Here is a 22,116-nt window from a genome sequence, read left to right as displayed (position 1 = left end):
GACAACATGTCTACCAGCTCCAGTAGGTTGAAAAGCATAAAGATATTAAATTGGCATGCATTATTTTGATTTTGAATGATGAGGTTAATTGAGATGTATGAGGAAATGCTATACATAATACATAAAGCACTAAAATTTCACAAGACCTGTTCATGATTACCTGGATACAGTGTATCCAGGCACATGGTAGAGTAGCCAACGAGATCTAAATCCTCTGAATATGTTCCTATCCGGCTACTTGAAAAGCAAATACCAAACCAACAAGAACTAAAAACTCGAATAAGGAGTGGGTATAATGACTAATTACGTTACAAATTATTATAAATGTATAATGAATTTAGATAGAATATTGTCAAACTTATTATTTTTCATTATCTTGTAATTGTTAATGATTAAAGATTTGATATACTTATATGATTCAATAGGTATAAAATATTTGCTCTAGGTGTTAGCAACACTCGGAATCGAAGTTTTGGATTAGTAAGTAGGATTTATTACTCTGACGTGCATAAATATACACTATACTTACATTGTCTCTGTTCACTTCACTACGAACTCGACGGGCTTACAGTCTACATTCTTCAATGGTATTTCGGAAAAACACATTTCGGCAAACCGACTAAGATGATCGTTCTCACACAGAGCATAATATACATTCAATTAATAATGGAATAAAAATCGTATGTTTTTTACAAATACGTTTATTATCACATTGAATATAAAAGTATATTAATCATATTCTTAATTATCTATAGATATACCATAACTAGAAATATTTGACTTATTCGATAGCAAAATTCTGTGTGTAGTGCTTTATTGTAGAATGTGACATTAAGTAATATATAATATAAACAACAAAAACATTTATTTAAGACATAAACAAGCCGAAGATTATAAACAAAAGAAGAAACCTAGTCGAAAATAATTAACCTCACGTGATATTCACTAAGAGAATTTAACAACAAATTGTGTTGAAAATAAATTAATTTCAAAATATGAATATTAATAATATATATAATTATTGTCTCATTTTATAGAAAAATTTGGCTTAACTTGATGATTCAAGGGCCCGAATTACTAAGTAAAATCATTACCTAATAATTGTTCCGATGTCAAAATACTCGCGTTGAAATTCAACAGTTAACACTCAAAAATACTAAAAATATCAAGATCATGTATATGTTGTGTACAAGCTTAGATTATAGGATAATTATATGATTGACAGTGACTCTCCCTGTTGAAGAACTGGCTCTTATTCTTGAAGATTATTGCTTTAATATGCTAAAAAAAGAGGTTACCAGATGAGTGTTGTGAAAGTTTTATACAATCTTATTGCCAAGCAGTTTTTAGGTATAGACGCAAACATAATCACTTCTCTGAAAAAAGTTTGGAAACGAAAAACCTGCCTATTAAATGTTAAAGCGGCGGCAGTTATAAAAGTATTCGTTAATAAGAATTGACAAAGACTATTAAACACGTTCAAATAGAGAAATGGAATAAAAAAATCAATTTTTGTAAAAATTTCCGCTTCTTTTAACCCTAGAAGAAAAATTTTTTAATACAAAACATGCGTTACCATAGCATCTTTTCAAAAAAGCCCTATTTTTTTAATTGAACCTGAATGTTGGGAAATAATCGAAATTAAAAAGGTAAGTAAACTAAATTGACTGAAAATCACACGTAAATAGTAACCGATATTCATAATTTAGGAAAATAATATACAAATCAAATAATGTCCTTCACAAGAAAGTAGGTACCGTTGGGATAGAGGGAATTACATCTGTTTGAAATTATTCGTCAAAATACATTAAATTAAGGAAGACTCAGTATAAATTTGAAAAGAAAGTTTCAAAATTATTGAAGTAAGATCGAGCAAAAAACACAAAAAAAAAATAATAATTGTAGACTATGCTAATACTTGAAGTTTTCAATACTGCACAGTCATAAATTATCTAAATCGTCAACAACATTGAAATTCTAACTGAGATACAGCTGACCTCATTTCACCTCTTAACTATTATTTTATAAAAATGGAAAAACCGTCACAATTTTTTAAATAGCATGTAACACATTTACTTCACATAAAATCTTTTTAATTTGAATGAATAGTTACAAAAATAGACGAGAAAGCAAAATTTTGCATCAGGAAAGTTACTACTGATACTTGGGTACTTATTCCTCAACTTTATTTCAATAAATTATTTAATTATATAATCTACTCTACGGGTAAAGATTCATGTATCCATGTTCTTTTCCCACCATCGGCGAATTCGGCTGCAGTGTGATCTTCCCCGTCGAGAATCCACTTGGTAGTTAACAGTCCTTCAACTCCCACAGGACCTCTGGCATGAATTCTACCAGTACTTATGCCTACTTCTGCTCCCAAACCAAATCTAAATCCATCTGCGAATCTTGAACTAGCGTTATGGAATACACAGGCGCTGTCTACTTGCGTTTGGAAGATTTTGGCACTTTCCTCTAAAAATTAAAATTGTATTTTAATAGTTTTACATGAATTAGTTATATCTAACTATGGCCCGGCAGCAAATTGTAGGCTCGGAATTCACACACCTAACCATAGAAATAATTTCAGATTAAATAATAAGATAGCAATTAATTGATATGTGAGTAAACAATTACTTAACGGAAGCTACAACTTGTCAATGTCACGTGTCCCTTATTACTTAATAGTAATTAACGATCATATATATTGATAGTACTGCACGGTACATCATTAGATGCAGATTGATAATAGGTATATACATTCGAAAACTCGGAAAATATATTGAAGTGAGTCCACTTTGGTGTTTCGGTGTTTCCTTGCCATGTTCCCAATGAAATGAAAAACCGCTCTTATCTCTCTCTCTCTCTCTCTCTCTCTCTATATATATATATATATATATATATATATATATATATATATATATATATATACAGAGAGAGAGAGAGGATTACCCGCCACAAGTTGTTTTAATGATAGTATATCTAGTCCAGGATAACAAGGTAAAAATGAGGTACTTCCTCCGATTACCATGAATCTGCATCGCTTTGCATAAAAAATTGGAATTAAGCTTGACTTCCTCTTATCTTCACAATCTACCCTAGAGAGCAAATTGTAGCTCTACTTGCATAATCTTGCTATCGATTCACATAAAGCAAGATGTTTACGAAAAAATCACAAGAGGAAGAATACTCATATTTAAGAATACCTAGGACTCAGTTTTACGTGCTTTCCTCTTGTTATCCACATTTTACGTACACCAATTTCCGCTTACCGTTTCTCTAAAACTATGAATTATGTAAAAAGCCAGATTTGGATTTACACAACAAAAATGTATGTGTATCAACTTCAGAAATAAAAATTTTAAAAATAATTTACTTGTTGGAAAAGAGTTCAGTCGTTGTATAGACTTGTACAAGGGCCCACTAAATTCAGTGACCTGGGTCTATACACTGAGTTACTTACCAACTCGATTACATTCAAGAATAATATAGAATTGGTGTTTGAAAGAAAAATTTAGAAAAAATCAATGCATTTCTCTAACTTAGCTTTTGTTAAATAACAATAAAAGGCAAAAAGAACTCGCGACAAAGAGTCAAAGATTTTGATTTGATTTGATAAATAGGTTAGTCCATGACGTATTATTTCATAAAAATCAACTTTAAAGCTGATATAATGAGTTTGAATGAATAATATTTACTCTGTGGTCTGTGTTGCCTAGATTTATTCAGTATTATTGCTCATTTCAACGATGAACAAAAAGTTACTTACTGTTTTCAGTTACGATAACATCGGTATGTGCACTACCGTAATTATGAATATGTTTAATAGCCTCTTCAATACCATCAACAACCTCAATACAGCATTCAAGAGCACTATATTCATGTTTCATAGTTTTAACAGCTGGTGGACCGAAAGTGAGCATTTGATGAAGAACTGGTCCAGCGTTCAGCTTAACTCCCTCCTGCTTAAGCATACTACAAATATCTGTGAAAAATGATCCGTTCATAAGGTCTTTGTGAATTAGAAGAGTTTCCATGGCGTTGCAGGCTGCGGGGTAGTCACATTTTGAATCTTTAACTATTTTTATAGCTTTCTCTAAATCCGCGTCCTTATCTACGTACACGTGACAAATACCTGAAACATCGTTATTATTATTACCATGATAATACTAATACTAAAAAATTTATATTTTGTGGTCGAGAATTCAGAAACAGACGCTTACCTTCAGCATGTCCTAAAACTGGAATGTTTTGACTTTGTTTTTGAATACTTCGAACCAATTCGTTCGAACCTCTAGGAATAATTAAGTCTATATGATTTTCCATCGATAATAAATCACTGATTTCATCTCTCGTAGATACCTAGTAGGAAAGTCGATGTTAATATAAAAAATCGTCTATTCTTTACCCTTTTTTTCAATCTCTTTTATTTTCAAAGAGGGAAAACTATTATTTCATTTAATCATTAGTTTCACAAAAAGCATCTATCACTGTTATTCTTCGAATAATATCGGTAACTATTCAATAAATTGCGTCACCATATCCATAATCGAGAAATTAGAAATTTATAAGCCTATTCACGCTTTGTGCCGATGCTATGTAATTATGATAAATAACATGTAGCCCTCAGTTAATTACTGCGACTAATGAAATTCAAATAGGAATGAAAAGAATCACGATCATTTTTTGTGACATTTTTCATCCAACTTGGTAAACAAGTTTGTACATGCTCGTTTAGTTTAATTTAGTAACGCGGACTCTAGACGGTCGCTATTAGCATTTGGATATTGGATTCTGTATAAAGTTTTGATAATATATACTCGTATATTAAATGCCTCCTTAGTCATTCTGATAAGTGATATTAGAATTCTTGGAGAATAATAACTTGAGCAATTGCTAGCTAACATCATGTAGGGGTCTTCTAACCCTTGAATTTCATTTCCTCAGTCTACTTTGAAAGTTAAAATTCCAAGACTTTTTCGCTTTCATATATCGTTGTGTATACTTCTTCTTTCAGAATTTTTTTTAGTTGGAGGATGGAGCTGAACAACACAGAATCACTAACCACTTTTACTCGCCCTAATCACAAATAAGTTCGCCTTTAGAGACGGTGGAAGTTATAAATCAGCTTATATATATCACCATTATGCAATTGTTGCAATTAATCATATATTTTCACTATGTGCTTAGTTTATGTATCATTTTTCATAATTAATACAAGATTATGTTACATAACAGGTAAAACAGCCAAGACCCAATTGTTTACTAACGTACTATGAATAGATACTCACTAATGATATAGCTTTTTCTGCTCCAACAGTTTTCAATGCTTCAGTAACTACTTCCATAAGAGCTTTATTACTATGCATGGCTTCCTTGCCACCTTTTAACAATAATCCATTACCTGAAGCAATCGCAAGAGCAGCTACTTGTGGTAAGGAATCCGGTCTAGACTCAAAAATAACCATCAGTACTCCGATGGGTACTGTTATTTGTTTCAATATCAAGCCATCAGCCAATTTGGTTCTCTTTATCACTCTACCTACATTGTTGTGGCTACTGTCTGCTATTTGTTTCAGACCTATCGAAAGATTTTTGAGTTTCGCAGGAGTTAATGATAATCTCGATAAGAGTGGCTTGGCCAAACCTACTTTCGCACTTTCCTGTAGGTCCTTTTGATTGGCATCTAGAATTGTTGCTTGTTTACTAATTAAAAGATCGGCTAAAGTATGAATGCAAGATACCCGTTGGTCTGGTGACAGAGAGGCTAAAATGCGACTACCAATTCTTGCTGCAAAAAAACACAATGTTAAATTTTCTCTCCATTTTTAACGGAATAGGTTTATTTTTTTATTTTTCTACAGAAAAAAAATAGACTTTACTGTACACGAGCATTACGTATATTACTGATATTTTAATCATTCTACATTTTCGAGGCTTTTTCTACGATGACTGATTTAAAGACAAAATATAGATTTCGACTGAATATAACCATAGTATTTAGAGTGGCAAGTTGTAATATATCTTTTCTGTATGAGGCCCGCTCAAGAAAGTCAATAATAATTATTTAATACAATTTTATTTTTGTATTGACGAGTTTATTTCTAGTTTCGTTCGCCCTATATTGTTATTTGACAATACTTATTATTGTTGATTAGTTTTAATTAATTTAATTATTCCCCAATTTTCACTGATATAAGAGCTTTTATTATAATTAAATAGAATATTAATGTAAACGTATACTGAACTCAATTTTTTGTAATGTCAGAATGAATATCATTTCTGTTCTCTTTCTGCGAATCAATTTTTTTTTAAAAGTGATCATCCCTTTATTTATTTTGATGAGCTACTACCTCCCAAGCGAGCCCTGCAGGTTGAAAAACGCTGGCAAAATTGAAAAAACAAAATTAAAGTCGAAAAAATATTTGTTTGAAGCATATTAGAAAATATCATCGCATTAAAAAATCTAGAGTGTACAAGTAAGAGGTTAGATAATATGTACACACCATTTTCTGCAACTACTTCAGAAGAAACAGATCCACAGAGAGAATGTTCAGTAAAAAATGTACCAACTTTTCTTCCTGAAAGAATAGTTTTGATAGCTTTATCCAATGTTCCATTACAAATAACCACAGACACGCCCCTGTCCAAAGCCCATGTAGCTGAATTAACCTTAGAATCCATACCTCCAGTACCAACTTTACTCTTTTGCCCGTATTCAATTGTATTTCGTTGATCAGATGTGAAAGTATGTAAGAACTTAGCTCCTGTTTCCCATGGTGGCTTGTTGTAAATTCCATCAACATCAGACATCAATATAAGCAGATCAGATTGTATCTCTGCAGCCAACATGGCTGCCAAACTATCATTATCTTTGATTGAAATACCCCTCTTTCCAGGTTTATCACCAATAGGTTCGTCTATTTGTGGTGGCGGTGAAACCGCATCATTTGTGTTAATGATAGGCACGATATTCAAACTAATTAATTCTGTTAAGGTGCTTATTAGGTTTTTTCTGGTTTCCTCGTTGTAGAAATCAGCTTTAGTCACTAAAACTTGTGCTATTTTCACACCGTATTGAGAAAACATAGCATCGTAGAGGGACATAAGACCTGATTGTCCTACTGCAGCCGCTGCTCTAGGTTCGACCAATGCTACGGCATCCTAGAAATGAAAATTGTCATTAAATTTTACATTTTAGCACTCAAAACATCAAAAATTTCGGAAAGCATACAATTTTTTCACGTAACTAGAAAGAATTACAAAGAAATTATCGGTTTTGAGGATAACACCACTAATATGAATTACATGCCGTAAGTACACCCACTGGCAGTACCCGAAAAATATTTTTTTTGCTGCTTTGATTTAACGAACATTTTCTTGCAAACTTTTCGAAGAAGTTAAGCTACACTTCTTGGTGATGAGATTATGATCTCGTGAATGGATGCGACATATAGGATAAAAATTTTTCCAAGGATACGTAAAAGATTTTTTTCTTCAAGCGTATAATTATATCCTAGGCCTATCGCCTAGGCAGTGCAGAAATCTGTGCTCATCAATGATGATAGCCTTCTACTCCTAGTAACATAAGGTACAATATCAATAATAAAACTTACATATCAAATAAAATGTCACACTGTTAAAGTTCAAGATCAAGTGCTACCACCTTCACGGCAGTTGCCTCAAAATCAAAATGGATAGTATTCCGACCTCCATAACTAAAATTTCACTGATTTTAGATCATCTAGGTTAGGAATGGATATTAGTTTCTGCAGTCACCATAGTTAACATTTTAAATAATAAATGAATTCATATTTGACTTAATTCTACTCGTTTAACACAAATATGTAGTGACTAAAGAAAAGAGGAAGTAGTTTCGATTAACCCTCCTCCTTTATCTACGTATTTTACAACATATTTTTGTCTTATGTTTAAAAGCCGCCTACACTTGTTCTCTAGTCATTGACTGGGCTGCACGAGTAACTCTCTTTTCTAATATTTCACCAATTTATTGGGTTCTTGATATTATTGATTTTTACCTTTCTCCACACAAAAAAATCTATTATTGTGAGGTCTGGGTATCTAGCAGACCAGCATATCACACTTATTGTCCAAAACCGTCTTTAACAAAACTTACTATTAGTCATTCGGTTATGTTTTGTGTGGAATGTTGAAAGGAATAATTCTATCAAATATTCGAAGGAAATTCGTTAGTAAATCTTTACAGAATTTGTAAGTCGACGACACATCAAACATTCACTTTTTCGAAATAGTCCCTCATTATGAAATGTATGCTTTTGATAGATAATTTCTCATGGTTCCATGTAATGATTCTTAAGTTATTCTTTGCTATTAAAAGTATTTCCTTATATTCTTTCACCCAAAGACGTGCTGCTACTAAAACAATCTTCATTGATTATTTAGAGAACGGACAAACAATAATTTATCGATATTATACTGATTCGTTGACACGTTTTGATGACAAAATCAAGGGAAAACAGCATGTTGAAGAAAACAGTTTTCTTTCATCACGAGATTGCGTCTGCTCACCCATCCATTATATTTGCAAAAATATTATCTTAACTGAATTACAATTTATTCTCTCATCCATCGGGCCCTCTTCGATCACTTTCTGTTTCCAAATTCAAAAAAACAGTTAGTAGAAAGAGTTTTCAGGACGATGGAGTGATGAGGGCAGCGCGTACCTTACGGAATATATTTTTTGGGATAGTTTGAAAAATTGTAAACTTGCTAAGCTAAATGTGTGAAGTTAGAAGCAGATTATGCTCATAAATAGAGCATTTTTTCACAATAGAAGAGTTTTTCGGAAACTATGGCCAGGGTTCAGGTAAATCATCCATCAGCGGATCCTAACGAACGAGATTTAGATCACAGTTTCCAAACATGATAAACAAGAACTTTTGATTTTTATTACTTTTTTAAGCTATTTTTATTTTGAAATACCGAAAAGTATAAAAACCTAAAACCTCAGTATCTTATCAATTACGTTGCTCATGGGAATTAATAGTGGACAGCTATTTTGGGAAATAAATAGTTTTCGATGTTTACAAAAACATAGACAGATGAAACAGCCCATCAGCTGATCGTATTTAGCCTCCGGTCTACCAGGTTAACTCCCAGATTAACTCCATCAGTTTCCGAACAATAATGACCGTGATCGGTTTCTGAACATTCAAGTCATGATCGATTTAACCTGATCATAGTTTCCGACAACTCCATAAGTACCTCTTCCATTGAAAATTTGCTCTCCTCTATATAGGAGACACTAAGAAGATAATTGACGTGATATAAAAGTTTCAATTTTTACTTACAACCCGAATCACGTGAAATTATTTGCAATAATTTGTTATCAACTCGTGTATTTTTCAACACGAATCAAACAGTATGCTAGCAGTGAATATAAACAAAAGTGTATGAATAATGATATTTTTTCCGTACATGCAGCTCTGTAAATAGATGAGGATATCATTGGGAACTAATTAATTTTGAGGTTATCTCACTATTTGTACTAGTACAAAAACAAAAGATAATGAACTTCAGTCGTCCAATGATTGTTAATTACAATTAGTTTTACCCACATTGATAATAGTTATCAGGGTCAATAATCTTTTAGCACACATTTATCGCATAATGGATGTTAATCACTTTCGAGTAGAATATAATCTATTGAGTAAATGTCCAAATACATCTACTAAGATGAAACAAATAGTTGAATTTACCTTTCAAATTAATAATTCATTATAACAATAACAATTGTTACAAGATCTATACATTGAATTTACGTTCATAAATTTACACTATTCATTTCACCTTATTTGGACAATGGACTAGATAGATAGATTTCATGGCGGTCTAATGTACAGATCTGTATCACATTCTCCAATACTATTCTCCCTATAAAAACTCTTTAGCCATGTGGTTTTGCGGAGCATTAACTAATCATATTAGTTTTGAATATTTTTTTGCCTTTGCTTTTCAAGTCTAATATTTGGGGATTGTTCTAATTGGGCTATTTCAGTGATTGATATTACGTGTCATAGGAGGGTTTTAGTGCAACAAATAGCATTGTGTTGTTTTTTGAAATTCGTCAGATAAATAGTTATTGATCTCACCTCGCGTGTATGATCAGTAGGAGATAGAGTCTCTCTCATAGAGAGGGACATAAGTAATTCTTGTGTCAATCTTTGTTTTCCAAAAGCAACAGCACCACTAGTAACCATAATGCATTCTCTTCCTTCATTTTGGCATTCTGCTACCTAAAACAAAAATATTGTATGATTATATCAGCTTTTGGAATAGCTGTTTAAAGGTTGCCGATTAGAATGTGAAGCAAAATGTAAATTCACCAATAATAATCTTCATTTCAACCAAATTCTAATTTCGGACAAATCCCTTCCAATTTTATATTTTCAAATTGTACCAGTTTGTGTCGTTATACATATCTAGCAAAACCGAGATTCGTCCTATTTTCTCTAATCAATAAATATTCATAAAAACAGTGAGAATAAAGCACACAAAATCGTTCTTCGAGGCACATCACATGTCACTTTTTTTTAATATACTTATTTATTCTTTTATTTTGACTCGTTAATCTCACTTTTTCAGAAAGGTGCTGAACCTATTATTTTCATATCTTCTGAGGATTATAATAGAATGGAACCCTATTACTGGTTTATTTTTATCTATGTATTCGTTGATAGTATTTTTTTATGAACGTATTTCATATTGAGGTGACTCATAGTGTTTCTTAAACTGAATTGGGAGTTAAAATATTTTGGCAAGAATTTGTTCACTCTAGTTTCAAACTCCACTCTAGCTTTCACAATATTTGGTAGTTTCAAAAATATTACAATATTGTTTTTGAATACTTTTGGAGATTATTCTGTTTCACTTGAAGTACTAATCATCATAGTGAGTGGATAGACCATTATAATGTGAAGCGTTTCAGCGTGATTTTATCATATGATTTTAATATTTCAAATTTCAGGTCGTTTTTAATAAGTTGTTTCACCTCACTCTCAATTATTGGATACAAATGTAATGAATCAATTAATACTAGTGGCTAGATTTTTACCCACATCAATGAAATATTTATTAAATATTTTGGTCATTTTCTCATTGTCTTTGTCCTTTGAAATTCTCTCCCTTCTCTCTCTTCAACCTCATTGAAAACTTTCCAAAACTTTATTGACGATTTTCATTTCTCTATCTTCCCCCACCATCTTATTGTAATATTTTTATTGCTTTCTTTATAAATTTTTTGTAACTTCGAACCATTTATTTCTCAAAATTAACTCTGGAAACTAAGCGGTGGTATGTAAAATAAATGTATTTGGAAACAATTCTAATAAATTAGCTATACAACATAATTTCATGTTTTTCATTAAAAAGAAGGTGAAACTGATGATAATATCCGTTTTAAACATTTTTATACTTACTTGTTCCACTATTGACGCCAATCTTCCTAAAGCGAGTCCATTCTCATCTTCTCTGGTTATAACAGCACTACCTAATTTTACCACTAATCTTCTCGCGTACTTCAACTGACTTCTGTCAAAAAAACTACTCGGTTTCCTATCTACTAACCCTTTCTTTTCGAAAGCAGCCTGAAAGAAAGAAATATGTTTCATCATCTTCCCGAGATTACCTCACTTCACAATTAAAAACTATCAAATAATAAAAATAACAAAAGTCGAAGAGATGCAGCTGATGAAAATTATGTACAATCCTTGAAATTTTTCTACTTATAAGGGAAACTATTATTATTTTCATTGTTTTGTATAAATAATGTGTAGTATGTGTTGAACTTAAACTTTTAATTTATATTTTCTTCTTGACAGTCAACTTGATATTTGATTATTCTTGTCTTGTACTTTGTCTGTCTCGAATACTGTTATTTTAAGTAACCTTTCACTTGATTTATAGGATTTGATGTAACAGTTCAATTATATCAACGTAAAGAAAAGAATTGGTCTATATTCTGTGGATGACGAAAGTTGCTAATAAATTTTTGCATCGCTAATTTTGAATTATAAATTGCATCATGACACTAGAGTAGACAGAACACTATGAATTGGCAGGGAACTCTAATACAGATGGGCTTGCTAAAGGTGAAAGATGTTATTGACGTAGGAATCAAAATCGAACATAAGAATATGTGGTCAAACGGAATTGATTGGACGATATCCAGAGCGATTTGGCCAATGATCAATGGGGAGAAAGATAAGACTCAGGAAACACTGAATCCCGAAGACTATTGAATTGATAACTGGACATTGTACTGTTAGTACAAAACTCCAAAAATGGGAAGTTATAACGAACATGTTTTGCAAAGAGTGTAATGGAGAAAAAAAGACTATGAAGCATCTGCTTTGCCAGTGCCCTGGTTAGATGAAGAAACGACGTTAAATGATGGGGGACGACACTATAAATTACCTCGATAAAACAGCAGAATTAGAATTAAAAAAAGTGAAGAACTTTGTTCTTGGTTAGAAATATTAAAAAATGAGCTATAAATAAAATATGAGAGTGTGGAAAATAGAGAGTAGCACAATAGACGTTATACCTGTTTTAATCTAACCTAACCTAATATCAATTCCTTTATACGGCGATTCCATCCTCCAAGGCCCTATGGGCTAAATACACATCCTTGTTTAACTCCTTTCTATGTAGTAAATTCGTTGTTTACTCAGATCTATATTTCAATTATTTCAAATATATCTTCTCTCTTTATTTGGTCAAAGGATTTCTCCAAATCCATTAAACATAAGTGGATTTCCTCATCTTTATTTATTAATTTCTCACTTAATTGTAAATATTAAATCATTTTTTGTTCCTCTATTTCTAAAGCCACATTTTGAATCCTCTCAAGTAAATTTCACTTTATTTCTTATTCCTTTCTCTATCATTCTAGTGATTATTGTTGCTGGTATGCTTGTTATACCTCAGTAGTTTCACAATTTCTTTTATGCCCACTTTAATATATAGTTGGTATAATATCTACGTGCTAATATTAGGTATCCTGCTGCATTATCTCCCAATATTTCCAAAAATTACTATAAATCTTTTTTAATAAGTAAAACCAAATGGCCGTACCCTGGTAGCAACTGTGAAATTTGCTGCTAATACTTCTAAAATTCCGTAAAGCGACGACATCAATCTAAGGTTATTAATCTACCTATTTCGGAATCTTTTCGTCTTACTATTTATTTAAATAGTAATATTGTATTTCTTATTTTATAGTCGCATTATTTATTGTTTCCCAAAATTATGCCAATAAATATAAAACATAAAATAAAAACATTGAAATTATCGAGCAAAATCTTCGAGTATCATATTATCTCCCAATTTTCGTTTTATATATTAATTTCATTCGATGAGTTTTATTTTTTGCGTATAGCTTATCTATATTTAGAGAAAAAGGAAAGGATGACTAGCAGAATGTTCAGATTATAAATAAAACATTTTGTTCGAACGGATCCACACTATAATTAACTGATTAAATATGATGCAATGCTTATATGATCACATGAAAAATATCAAAAAGTGTCTCATCAATTCAGACTAATTTTTCACAATATTTTTTAGTGCTGCGGTGGCATCAAACTTTAATACATTTAGATATAAACTTTCTCTATTTAAGTATAAAATCACGTAGATGGTATCATTAATTTAAAGATACAATTTGCGTTTGTGAAGGGATTAGCAGGGGAAGTCCAAGAGTTAAAGAAGAGATTGTTAAGCGAATTAGAATCGTTTACTCACAGCCCCAAGATGTCAGTTCGCGAATTACTGAGTGCTTTGGACGGTTTTAAGAAAACGCTTAGAACCACGTACAAGTGATTCAATTATTTCCAAGCTTGAAACTATTTCGAGTCAATTCTTTGCACTTTCAACACGTCTGACTTTTTGAAAAACTTGGAGATTACAATACTTATTGTTGAATTCATCGAAAAATTGAAGTAATTAAGCCACATTACTAAGCATATAATCGCTTATATATAGGTCAGCTATGATCAATTTGTAATCTCTAGTTATCTAATTTTCTCATTATTCATATTATCATCATTTTAATACAATAGTGGAAGAAAAATAATAGAGAACTTAGCTGAAACTCTTTCATGTGACGAAAACGCAATACCTAGATTTTTTATTTTTATTTAATCCTAAGCTAGATTACCGCGCGGTGTATGGATTAGGATTTCAAGTTGAGAGTGAACGATAATAATCGATTATCTTTTATTGATAGAGGTTTTGGTTTTGATTATATGATGAATGAACCAATGGTAACTTAGTCTTGACATTATTTTTTAGATGTTGGGCATTTAGATACACCGTCCTGTGCAGTTTTGGAGAATATGATGTATTCAATACTGTAAATTTATCATAAATGTCTTCTTTGATCTCAAAAAATTCTACTAGAATAACATTTTTTGTTGCCATGCTACGCGAGCTTGACGGCAAATATTTAGTAGATTTTTTTTGTAAGCCATTCGGTGAGTTTTCGTCATAGTTTGCCACAATCTTGGCCATCAATGTCAGAGTTCGAGAACTGAATTTTTTATTCTTTGGAAGTTCTGCTTTTTCTGCAGAAGCTTCGAAGAAAAATTCCCGATCATTCTCACAACTCCCTTTTTATAATTAGATCGCTTCTTATTGGACGCACAATTTTCAGGAATACTGTTCGTGCGAAATCTGGTTTTAAAAAAATCCTAAATAAAAAAAAGTTTTAATAAAAAAACTCTGAAGATACCCTCCTCAATGACGTTGTACTTGCATCATGTTATCCCAATCCAATTAATCACTTATTACATCATTTTTTGAGTTCTTCGTAAAGAAATCTATAGAAATTTTAAAGTTCTATTTTCAATTTTGTTAATCATTCTATTATTTTTATTTTGAATCTTACGATATAATTGCAGATTACGTGAAAAATACAGGTCGAATAATATTGATTTGATCTTTGATCTTTTAAAAATGTACATATGACGTGCTCATTATTTTGATATGATAGTGAAGTAATTCTGATAAATATTTTCCTTTGAAAATCGTATTAGAAAACACTCTGAAGTTCAATAATTTTTATAGATATATGCGAGAAGTTTTTGTTATCGTCATGAAAGCAATAATTAGTTTGATAAGTATGTCTATATACGACCTTGAAGTTATCAAAATTTAAAGAAGATAACTAGATAAATGATATTGAGCACAAGTTCTAATATATCTTAAAGTAAAATTAATTCTTACTTATTACATACTTTACAGCAGCTTTTTCTATAACATGGGAAATGGAAGAAATTTTAATGCTTCAATCATAGAGATAGAACGTTCTCTGTTTCACTATCAGAGAAAGCGTACACAAAAATACATGTACATGGAAATATTGAAATTGTAAGAAATTCTAATTTATCAAAATTATATTAAGATTTCATAGGGAAAGCTTTGAATTTTCAATAGATGCATCAATGTGTGTTGAAATAGTAACCATCTTTTTAAGTTTCTCACAAAGCTAGCAAACGTCTTAAAATCGCAATTAATAACTAAAGCAATGAACATCATACAAACATATTTCAAGGCAAAGGAGGAAAAATGCTACCGAACACTTCCAATACAGCTAGCTCAAACTCATTAACAGACAAAAATGTTCCACCGAATATTCGTAAAATCATATATTATTTTCGAAGCTCTTTTCTGATATTATAACTCATTATTAATATAAAAATGAATAACTGTTTATATTGTCTATATTTACGAGCAGCCCATCATTTAAATAATAAAAACTAGTGGTTACCAAATTTGGCATTATCAAATTCGATGTGAAACTATTTAAATACTACGATACCATATTATGATAATTCATCGATGTTCGGATAATCATTTATGCATGGTTTATGCAGTGTTGCCTATAGTTGGAAGTGAGTTCGTATATTCTTGAATTTTGTGATGTGTGTCTAGATTTCTTTTTCACCTATTAATATAATCTCTTATTAACTGTGATATTGTTGTGAATCATTTTGTATTTATAATTTTTTTCCCATGTAAAACAGCATTAGTAGATGAGAAACATTTTTTTGTTGTAATACTCGCATTTTGTTATAACGCTAGTTGTAATGCAATGTCTCCTAGGTTACGTCTCAGAAATATCTCATTTATGACTTTAGCTCACACTGTATAATTTAAAATTAAGAATCAATTGGAAAATCGATTAAAATAGTCAAAATTCATAACAAAATCTACATGTTTATAATAAACTTGATATAGCATGAACGAGACAAATATACTAAGATCTTATAACACACTCTACCAAAATTTTTTGAAAATATTGCTTATAATGAGAGGTGAACAATGCGAATAAGATTCCGTAGCTACCTCATTCCCTAATGTATATACATTATACCAAAATACATACACTGGAAGATTTACTTTTTTCATAAAAACTTATACTTTCCACTTACGTTTTTCATAGAAAAATTTATTTGGTATCCGATAGTCTTAATTTGAAAAAAATTAGCCACATGACTAAGCAATAGGTAAAGTCTAAAAACATCATGTGATCCTCTGTATAAATTTGTTCATTGAACATTCCAGAAATAGTTTTGATTCGATGTAATAATACCTTATTGTAATAAACTAGTTCGGAACTTATTGTTATAAGTTATAAGTGATAAGACAAAAATACAATGCTTTTTAAAGATTACAGAATTCTTTTGCATTATCAAATATCATAAGTAAAAACTAATTGGAAAGCTGGATACGTCAAAATACAAAATATGCATAGAGTCGAATCATTCTAAACGTGATTAAAATAGCAGTAGTAATTCATTCTTATTCTTGTGTGTATTTTAACCTCTTCTTGGAAGTATTCAAACATAACCGTTGATATTGTTGGTGAAATATATCTAGGTGCACTGAAGTAATTCATCTTCCTCATTATGTAACTCAAAATCATTTCATCATCATTTCTTATAGGTTTCAACTAAATTTATTTTGATTCGCTTGTTTCTGTCGACAAAAAAGGTCGATATATTTTTTTCTTCCTTCTAATATAACATAACATATATCGTTGATTGACATTCTGCATCGCCAAACAAAATCAAGACAAAAAAATTGCAAAACCTCTTCAATACGAAAATCAAACTAACGATATGAGCTTGAATCAAATGCAGATCTAGAAAGTAATAAGAAGCATGCAAAATGAAGAAAAAAGTATTAGTAATTACACGAAATCCAGAAATGGATTGGTTGGAAAATCCAGAATTTTTTTATACATCACTCCAAATTTACTACTATATCTGCACGCAAATTTTGTGAAAGTAACTAGGATGAAAGTGAAATGCACAGGGAATATGTTCATCTAATTTACGTCATAAAAGATAAGGGAACGGGATTACTATTGAATTTCAATTATTGAAATCTTGTTCAGTGAAATTTACGAGTTAAAAAGTATGTACACCGACACTATAAGTCGAAATACTACTAAATATTCAAGTCAACTGATTTGTAGGTAATCGTAATAAAAAACCATTTGAGCTCAAAAGTGATGCCATTGTCGTTTGCTAAAATTATACCTATATAGTCATACAAAACTTTGAGATGAAGAGCACAGTAGTAGAAAATATTAACTACTATATTCAAGGAAAGATACGAAATGTTTTCATTGATCGAACAAATATATGCGAAAATAGGGTTATTATAGAAACAATTGCACATCAATAGATTTTTTGTATTTATAATAATTATACGTTGATTCATTTCGAATTCAATAAGATACCGACTTAATTGATTTTTCTTGATTTAGTTAAAAAAGTAATTATTTTTGAAATAAATATCTTACCTGATATGTACATTTGCATTTGGCACCTACAATGGTGAAAACTGTATTGGTATTCCGAACAGCTGGTCTACGAGCAGTATATTGCACTGGAATTTTGAGATATGCCCACATTTCATATGCAAATTTCAACGATATTAAAATTTAAATTGTTTATACTAATTTATATAAATACTACTACTACGATCACCCTCGTTAATTAACGATGTATCTTTTTCTTATCTAATGGTTTTATTGAAAAACTTTCGGACTCTGGCCATCATCTTTAGCGTGATTATATCATCTGCTTTCAATACTGAAGATGTATATAATATATAGACTTTAACATAAACAAACTAGCTTATCTCTTTTACGTTTTCACTTTATCATCTATTTCATTAAATTGGAATGAAATATGTTAGTTTATTGATTGAAAACAAACAGAAATAGTAATTAGTTTCCACAGTTACTTTTTTTTTATTTGCTAAAATTATTATATGTTACAGAATGCAATGAAATGGTAACTAAGTATGTACAAAGTCTAAATAATATTTGCGAAATGTTTGTTTCACTTACTTCATAGGTCCTATATATACAATGTGTTCAAAAGGAAACGTAACTTGCTAATATATCGACTTCTAATGAGCTAAAATAATAAGGGGCATTTGCATAAGTCAATGAAACCAAAAAACTTTAAAATTTAAAAAAAAAACTACAAGTGAGAATAAATATTTTTTTCACAAATAAATACTTTCAAGGCTTGAAATAAGCCTTGTACATTTGATTTATGATAAAGTAATGCACAAAAACACTTTGAAAACTAATTATTTTTCAACCCTCCCCTAATTTTTTCAACTACTTAAAAGCCTCTATACTATATCTTCAACGGGAATAAAGAATAAATTATTGTGAACTATATTAGAAGAGATTAAAAATTCCTTGTAAACGAGACTTTATTATAACCCGCAAAAAATATTTTGAGACCTGAGCGCAGTAGGCAGTGCACAAGGGCACTCAGGTCTCAAGTTAATTCTAGTTAGCTATACCTGCCAATGAGAATAATTATTAAAACGCAACTTCATAGTATTCATACAGAATATTTTCTTCAAAATAACAAAAACAATCTATTGTGATATAAAAACTAATGTGAAGGATAAATCTGATGCTATTTAATAAGTTTGTTGATATCAGATTTACAGCCACAAGTCATTAAGTTCGGTAACATACAAACGATGTATCTTTTTATTAAAGCAGCATTGCTACAGCACTAAATCTACGTTCACACAAGTATAATTATAGGAATGCTATCAAGAATCATTGAAATGATGGAGGGTAGTGGTAAGGAGAACCATCTCTGTGCTACAGAAAGTGTCCATCAAATTCATTACGTTAGGAAGGCTCTACTACCGCATGAGTGTAAATTTTAAATAAAGCGACGACTCTAGTCATTTGAAATTTTTTAACACTGCATATTCAAATAAACCTGAACTGACTGATCGTATGATATCTCGTCCGACAGGAGCGCCATTCTGGTCAAATTTTGAATTATAATTCACCGTCTACAAGCGGACAATTTTTAAGCTAAGCTCCCATATGAGATGGTACTCCTTACCTCTACCCTCCATAATTGAAACATTGACTACAATCCATGTATCGATTTTTGTAGCCAAAATTCTTAATAGCCATCTTTGAACTTGATTTTTATTTCCTCGTTCGTTGTCGATTTTATAAGCTCCTCTTTCGTGAGTATACATGGTGTGCCAAACAAGCTAATAAGACTGGTGGTTATGAGCTTATGTAACACCAACTGAGAGATAGCCGGCACAAAATCACGCCGATTCAACTTCAAAAGAGGTCTGCTCTTTCTTGTATTCTAGTCAACCTGACCTTGGAAAAAATATGTAGGAGGCATGAGGTGGAAGACAGAAAGTAGCATACGCAGACGATGTTGACCTGCTTAAGCAGAAATGAAATAGATATTAGAGGGGGCCAGTTGTCATGTATACTTCTTAAATCTGGGCTATGACTGCTAGAGATGAGCTTAGACTCAATTCGTGGGAGAAGAAAGTACTTCGGTGCTTCTATGGCCCAATCCAAGACCAAGGAGAATGGCGTACTAACGCTGAGACCTACGCCTAGGATTTAGAGCCCAGCATAGATGCTAAACTGAGATATAATAAATAAAGCATACCAACAAGCTGTATCATCTGGTAAAAGTATTGAAATGTCTCAGTTGGTATACAAGTCTCTTAGGAATAAAAGCTGCAAATGGCTCACACAATATGTCTCGTACATATCAGTGCAGTTCAAAAGCTTCTGTGAAAACATCAAAGTAGAAGGCGAAAGTAAGCCTTCTGTAAATTAAGTTTTTGACTGAATATTATTCATAAAGTATTACACACAGAATTTTCACATGTCTTTGTATTTTTTAAGACGTATATAAGTCGTAATATTCATAGCTTTTTACAGATCTCTTAAAAAAACAATAAGAGTATAAATACACTCAAATAATGCAAGAAATAAGGGCATAGCTTTGAGAATTTTGGCATTTTTTTATTTATTTCAAAATAAACTATTTAACGCGTTTTTACATTTTTTCTAAAAATTAAAATTGTTCGTTTTATGAATTACTTTTTGATAATCCCATATTTATATGTTTAGCATGACTCATTTACTTTGAGGGGAATTTAATTTATTCAAATGAAGTATTGAAAAAAAATAATGTTGAATAATTTATTTTTATGGAGTTATTTAATAGATTATGAAACACCCAAAACACAGGATGTATTGTTAATAACTAACAGTGCACTTTGTATACATATATCGACAGATGACCTACATTATTTGTAAAAACTAATTCAATATTTTTTCATTAATTCTAACTGGAATGGGGATATATAGTACTAGTATTTTGTTTTCCATTTTCACTAAATTATTCAATTGCGATATAGAAAAAAACCTAGATCAATATAAAAAAAATCTCGTAATGTCAGGTGTGGGGTTCGAACCCACGCTCCCTCTCGGGAACCAGAGCTTAAATCTGGCGCCTTAGACCGCTCGGCCAACCTGACTGATGATAACTAAAAGTTGTAGTATTTAGTTATCCCTCACCATACCAATTATTCAATTTGTTAAAAAACACTTGATATTGCGCGTATACAAAAATTCCATTTAACATAATAATTTAGGGAGATAGCCTCAGCCCATGCCTTTTCAACGTAATAATGGACCAAATAATTGAGAGCGTAAACGAAGTTAATGCAGGATTCGAAATGAATAACCGTCGCCTGAGAATCCTTTGCTACGCAGATGACGCTATACTTATAGCTGAAAATGAAGACGATCTACAACGCCTCCTTCATAAATTTAACCTGACGGCACAGAGACTTAACATGCAAATCTCATGCGAGAAAACACAAAGCATGGTAATATCCAAAGACCCAATAAGATGCAAGTTGGTAGTAAATGAGCGCATTATAAAGCAAGTAATGAATTTCAACTACTTGGGCGTAGAAACAACGAGCAGCAGAATCATAACGGACGAGGTAGATAAGCAGATCAAGAAAGCAACTAGAATATCGGGATATTTACGGGACATTATATGGAGAAATGAATATATGAGCATAGAAAGTAAGACGCGAATCTATAAGACCTGTATCAGACCCATACTAACCTATGCCGCAGAAACAAGGGCAGACACAACACAAACAAAGAGAAAAATGAGAACAGCAGAGATGAAGATATTACGAACAATAAAGGGTACCACACTCCACGATAGAATACCCAACACAGATACCTTAAGAGAACTGGGAGTACAAGATGTCGTTAGATGGGTAAGAGCAAGACGCCGACAATGGAGAGACCATGTAGAACGAATGGCTCCAGAACGGATTGCCAAATGGGCCAAAACACAGAAACCAGACACAAGACGCCCAATCGGTAGGCCCCCAAAACGCTGGTACGATAGCTGGACATCGGCGTCACAAGAGGGCAGATGACAGACCTGACAGGACCTCGTCCTACTACAAGAAGAAGAAGAGAAGATAATAATTTACATTTACATATACGCCTCTTGTGGAAAATTCAAACTTAGCAACACTCTAAATAACTAGTGATTTTTTAAACCGATTATACAGTAAATTTTTTTATTTGTAAGCAGGTCGCATCCCAGGGCGTAGCTAGAGGAGGGGCATTTGGGGGTAATGCCCTACTTTAAAATTCCCATGCCCTACCTTAAAAACCTACGTAATTAATAAATATTATTCGTATCTGAAAAACAACAA

The 22,116-nt window shown here is 31.6% G+C and overlaps 1 protein-coding gene and 1 non-coding gene across 2 annotated transcripts; both read right to left on the bottom strand.

Moving 5' to 3' along the window:
- Positions 1–2,076: 2,076 nt before the first annotated feature.
- On the bottom strand, positions 2,077–18,142 carry LOC130448597 (delta-1-pyrroline-5-carboxylate synthase). The gene is made up of 8 exons (XM_056786021.1): positions 17,858–18,142; positions 11,463–11,630; positions 10,137–10,280; positions 6,510–7,167; positions 5,295–5,794; positions 4,227–4,365; positions 3,773–4,138; positions 2,077–2,478 (listed from the first exon to the last, which is right to left on the bottom strand). The coding sequence occupies exons 1-8, from the start codon at positions 17,966–17,968 to the stop codon at positions 2,216–2,218; spliced, it is 2,349 nt and encodes a 782-aa protein (XP_056641999.1). The 5' UTR covers positions 17,969–18,142; the 3' UTR covers positions 2,077–2,215.
- Positions 18,143–20,820: 2,678 nt separating this feature from the next.
- Trnal-uaa (transfer RNA leucine (anticodon UAA)) lies at positions 20,821–20,904 on the bottom strand. Its single transcript has one exon. It is a non-coding gene; the product is annotated as a tRNA-Leu (tRNA).
- Positions 20,905–22,116: the final 1,212 nt, after the last annotated feature.

This window comes from Diorhabda sublineata, chromosome 9 (genome assembly GCF_026230105.1).
Source record: "Diorhabda sublineata isolate icDioSubl1.1 chromosome 9, icDioSubl1.1, whole genome shotgun sequence".
Lineage (NCBI taxonomy): Eukaryota > Metazoa > Arthropoda > Insecta > Coleoptera > Chrysomelidae > Diorhabda > Diorhabda sublineata.
The sequence above is the reverse complement of the archived record's forward strand: the minus strand, read 5'-3'. Positions and strand labels throughout refer to the sequence as shown.

What these genes read in the sequence shown, in the direction of transcription:
- LOC130448597 (XM_056786021.1), bottom strand. Translation starts at nt 17,968, where the DNA reads ATGTGGGCATATCTCAAAATTCCAGTGCAATATACTGCTCGTAGACCA. An exon ending in TGAAGTAGTTGCAGAAAATG is followed by an intron (nt 5,795 to 6,509) that starts GTGTGTACATAT and finishes GTTTTTTTGCAG; the next exon opens with CAAGAATTGGTAGTCGCATT. An exon ending in TGTTATCGTAACTGAAAACA is followed by an intron (nt 2,479 to 3,772) that starts GTAAGTAACTTT and finishes TTTAATTTTTAG; the next exon opens with AGGAAAGTGCCAAAATCTTC.